Raw genomic sequence first — 5,199 nt, 5'->3', positions numbered from 1 at the left:
AAGTAAGGCTTGCATGCTTCTGCTCTGCCATGGAAACCTCCCGCCGCACAGTTTTTGTGCTTAGATTAATGCCAGTGGAAGTTCGGAACTCTTTAGGTATGGAATCAGCAGAGCGTTGATGACTCTTATGCACCATGAAATGAATGAAGGGGTATTGTTAAGGGGTAGTAGTAGATGGACCCACAAACCTGCAACATCGTCCCCCTTTTTACTGGAGCAGTTCCAAGGTCCACAAAGTGGACGTGCACCTTGACAGTTCATAAATGAGCATTATTGGTTGATTGTTAAGACTACGTAATATCACTTGTGCAGAGTTTACATTTATATTTGGTGTAAGCGTGGAGTTCAGTCACAGGGAGTCATACAATAGGAAAAATTGTTAAAAAGTAATCGTGTCTCCCCATCCCTGTTTGACATATATAGGATGCAGTGGCCCCTGGACAGCAGCGACTGCACATTCCAGCACCGGGAAGTAGCTGCAGAGCAGGAGCACCAGAGGGGCTGCTAATTGTTGCCACCTGTATTAAAATGAATCCACGAGATGTATGATCACATATATGCTTCAGTAGTGACAAAATGTGGACCGCTGCCCCAGGATCTGGCTACTGGATATCTGAGGTCGATTTTGGCTTGCAGGTGGCGCAAAACCCTGGAGCAGGGATTCTGAAGATTAGTTTGGGTGGGGTATTTAAATATTAAATTGCAGGTTACAGACAGTAAGCAAAACCCCAGCAATCAGTAAATCATCATCACCATCATCATCAACAGTTATTTATATAGTACCACCGTAGCGCTTAGTAATTGGGGAGAAACACAGTAATAAACAATACTGGGTAAAACAGACAAAGAGGTAAGAGGACCCTACTCGCAAGCTTCCAATCTATAGGTCAATGGGAGTCGGATACATGAGGTTAAATCTACATATTGCATATGTTAATCCCTTAACGCACTGACAAGATGATGCAGTGAGCACATCCTATCACGGCGCTATTAAGCAGTTGCACAACTGAAGTAGGACCATGTTGTCAAATAACACACAGCATATAAATCTTGGGGGAAATTTTTTTTTATTATACAGCCACTACTATATTCAGATCATAGGAGCGAGTTTATAATTTTATAATATTATAATATATCATCATCTCAAGAACTCTCATGTCCCAGCATCTGGTTTGCTCTCTTACTGTACTCTCCCACCACTTGATTGTCTTTCCCTCATTCTCTCTCTCTCTCGCTCTCTCACTCTCTCTCTGTCACATAGTGGAAATCTCCACTGTGCTCTTATGGTTTTGCTATGTCTTGGAAACCCCAGCTGTCAGCCAAACTTCCTCTCTGTGCAAGCGTATATATAAGCGCCTGAAGAGAGAACTCCCTGATACAGACTCTCACATCTCACTCACAAGCGCTTTGATCTCTGCCTCCACTATGACCACCATGTCCTCTCCAGTGAGATCACAAGATCCAGAGAACCCAGGGGCTTCCCACAGCAGGTGCCGCTGTCTGGATTGCTGCCTTGTGTTCTCCTTGGTGTTGCTCACTATGGTAGTGGGTTCGCTTTGTGTCTTGTACATGGCTTGGGAGAGACCACATCTAGAATACAGTGCCATTGCCATTAGACAGGGAGCCCAACAGGTGAGTGTCCTTCACATATTAGACTTCTGTGTCTACTATTCACGCAACGTGGTTTTTTGAGACTTACGCTTAACTTTTACTATTCACGTGTTTTTGCCTATCTGAGACGTTAAGAGTTAATATTTTAGAATAAGACATGCAAGTTTTCTAGTCGAGTTTTCCTAGTCTCAAGAGTTTAAAATCTATTTTTGAAGTCCAGAACTATGGAAAAGAAATAGAACACTGGTCTCCAAATATATAATGATATCAGGCTCAGTTTCAATGCTCTCTAGAGCTTACAACTAAGATATCCTGGAGGGAAAGTAATTTGCACCAATTCACCAAGGAGTCAGTGCTAGGATTTGAACCGGGGTCTCCAAACATATAATGATCACCGTACATGCTTAAGATGACTTTGTCGTCCCAGTTTGTAAGTTTTGATAATAGTATTTTATGTTGCACAATTTATATTTCTATGGGGAGTATTTACCTATAATTAATGTATAATCTAAGGACTCAGAATAAAGGAGGGAAAGTGACCGAACCCTTGCCAGTTTAGGTCACTGCTGATCCCTTAGGGCATCAATGTGGCCAAGAGACAACAATGGGCTTGAAGCTTGGGATAGTCAACTTAACCACCTAACTGTTCCTGCTGCCTGGTTGCCACGTCCAAGTTTCTTTCTAGATCATTTGTTGAAAATTATATTTTATCACATTAAACATCATGAGGACAACAATCTATAGTAACCGGGACAGTGAATGTTCTTATCTTGGCGAAGGCTATCCCCCTAGGTCAGATAGATATCATACAATTCTGTGTTATTCTGTTTTTTATCCTGTTACTTTCTTTTGGTAATTTTTATGTATTAAGGTTGTGTGTATATATTATAGTGCAAATGTTTCTAGATGGTAACTCTCTTCTTTATCTATTTTTCGTTACAGAGAAACATTGCTCAACTTGTGATACACAATGGTAAGAAGCCTATTGATTATTCATAACCGTAAACTAGTTAATATGTTAACCTTGGTGGAATATTTGATTTGTATATCCAAACATGTGACGATAATAAAGACGATATCTTATGGCATAGAGTATTTAATAAGACTATCTAGGGAATAGCGTAAGCAATTATCACCCATAATCATTTTCACCTATAAACTTATACTATGTCCTCATATTTTTGTAGACCGTTTCCTCTATTCTTTGTTTTATTAATATACTAATGTTATTAAAGATGTCCAATATCATTGTTCAGTTCCGTATGCTATTCCCCAGACACATGTTGATACATCTCTTACTTAGAAATCACAAATATCTCCTCAATGTGACCTACCCCTAACAGTTAATGCAATTAAATTCTTTATGGAACTACAATCAATTTCGCTCCTAATACAGATCTCCCTCTTTAAACATTCTTGATGTAGTTTGATAGATATGTCATTCAAAACAGATTTTCAGTATCAACATCTGTAACCATGGAAACAATCAATGTGGTCTAAAGTTGGTGTCCATGGTTACAGAAGCTTTAGGGGAAGGGCAGCTGAGGACCTAGTTTACTCCAAGATGCAATAACAGTGTGTTTCTCAGGTTTAAACAGGAGATTGCAGGCTTAAGTTCTATTTTAAGTATCAGTAGTTAGTCTATGTAGATGTAGTACGAAACATTATGATTTTATTTAGGCAAACTCATTTAGAGTGGTGTTGCCATTTCGGTCTGAGCTGTTCTTCAAACAAGATGTCTAATAGTAATTGTTCTGTTTTTTTGTGTCTTAGTTACCCCAAAAAACACCACAGTGGAGTGGAGCGACAATCATGTGGGCAGCACGTTTGTGGGCAAAGATTTCTCACATGAAAAGGAAGAAATTGTGGTGAGAAAATCTGGACTATATTACATTTATTCCCAGATGGTTTTGAATTTTGTTGGAGAGGACCTCTGTAAAGAAGACAGATCAGTGACTCTCTCGGTCTTGAAAAACAATGAAGAAGACAAGCCAGTCCTAAAGCTAAATATCCAAATCAATGAATCTTCCATGAAGAACCCACTATCATCCTTCTCTGCAAGCATCAAATACCTTCATGATGGTGACAGGATAAAGGCACAGCTCCAAGTTAGCCATATCACCAAGGACTGGCAATTTGGTCAAGAAAACAGCTTCTTAGGACTTTTCTGGATCAGTGACTTTCCCTCTGATCAAATTGACAAATGAGCAGTCAAAGACACGGAAATAATATGGACTCATTCTTTACAAGATGCATAAAGCACTACTGCACCTTCTGTGTACATGTGAATGTCACATGCTTAATAATGTATGCTCAGGTTACAGAGTTGGGATGATATTTAGTGTTCAAAAAAATAGAGGAGAAACATATACTCTTCGTCTGGACACATGACCCGTAGAGTTCTTGTTGTCACTATGTGATGCTTTGGGTAGAACTGGTTTTCTGGTTAGAATATAATGTAGGATTTGTTCTAAAAAAAAAAAAAAATGCTGCTCCACATTTCCAAAAAGGTGGTGTTCTCTCTAAATGGTACCACTGATATTTTTCAGCAATATTCGTAGATTTTTCTTAACCTTCTCTCTCTGCTGATCCTGTAGACCCACTTTCCATGGGGCAGTTTTCTCTGTGAGATGCTATTTATATGATAGAAATGATAGTAGAGAAACTAGACTCTACATCTATCTTTGTTCTCCATCCTCAGGCTAATTAATGTGCCTCCCATTCTCTCAATCTCTTTTTCGTCTCCCTCTCCCTCTCCTTCCCATCTCTCTCCTCTCCTCTCCTCTCCTCTCCTCTCCTCTCCTCTCCTCTCCTCTCCTCTCCTCTCCCCTCTCCCTCTCCCTCCCTTTCACCCAGCCTCTCCTCTCCCCTCTCCCTTCCTCCTCCTCACCCCTCTCCCTCTCCCTTCCTCCTCCTCTCTCTCTCTCTCTCCCCCTCTCTCTCCTCTCCTCTCGCTCTCCCCCTTCTCTCTCCACTCTCTCCCCTCTCCCACTCTCTCACTCTCTCCCCCTCTCTCTCTTCCTCTCCCCCTCTCTCTGCTCCCCTCCTCTCTCTCCTCTTCTCTCTCTCCCCCTGCCTCTCTCTCCTCTCCCTCTCACTCTCTCCCCCTCTCTCTCTCCCCCTCTCTCTCTCCCCCCTTTCTCTCTCCCCCCCTCTCTCTCTGAGAGGAGACATTCTCTATCTTCCCCTATGTCGTTTATCCCCACAATGTTATTGGAAACTGTTGCTGTTCTGAGAAGTCTATAACCTTGGAGGATGTGATAATCATCTACTACTGTATTTATTATCTTTTAAGTCATTTTTTTTACTATTATTGTATATATATTTATTATTGTGAATTTTAATGTCCTGTATTTATTAACATATGATGTACAGTATTTATTAAATATTTATTGTTTGATAATAAATCTTTGGCTTTTTTTATATGCATGCTATATGTAATTAACCTAGTATTTCAGAAGATACTACTACTACTATAACAGTAATAATAATAATAACAATTTAGTATTGTGAAAAATATAAAGTATCTAGTGAGGTGTCAAATATACAGTCATTTATATAAGCACAGAGATTAATGCTTTCTATCAG

General features: G+C 40.0%; 1 protein-coding gene across 1 annotated transcript; it reads left to right on the top strand.

Annotated features, from left to right (window-relative positions):
- Positions 1-1,367: 1,367 nt before the first annotated feature.
- On the top strand, positions 1,368-4,967 carry TNFSF9 (TNF superfamily member 9). The gene is made up of 3 exons (XM_075205042.1): positions 1,368-1,632; positions 2,554-2,584; positions 3,385-4,967. Exons 1-3 carry the CDS (start codon positions 1,426-1,428, stop codon positions 3,816-3,818), a joined length of 672 nt encoding a protein of 223 aa, XP_075061143.1. The 5' UTR covers positions 1,368-1,425; the 3' UTR covers positions 3,819-4,967.
- The last annotated feature ends 232 nt before the right edge of the window (positions 4,968-5,199 follow it).

Source organism: Mixophyes fleayi, chromosome 4 (genome assembly GCF_038048845.1).
Source record: "Mixophyes fleayi isolate aMixFle1 chromosome 4, aMixFle1.hap1, whole genome shotgun sequence".
Classification (NCBI taxonomy): domain Eukaryota; kingdom Metazoa; phylum Chordata; class Amphibia; order Anura; family Limnodynastidae; genus Mixophyes; species Mixophyes fleayi.
This window is presented reverse-complemented; position numbering and strand designations above follow the sequence as displayed.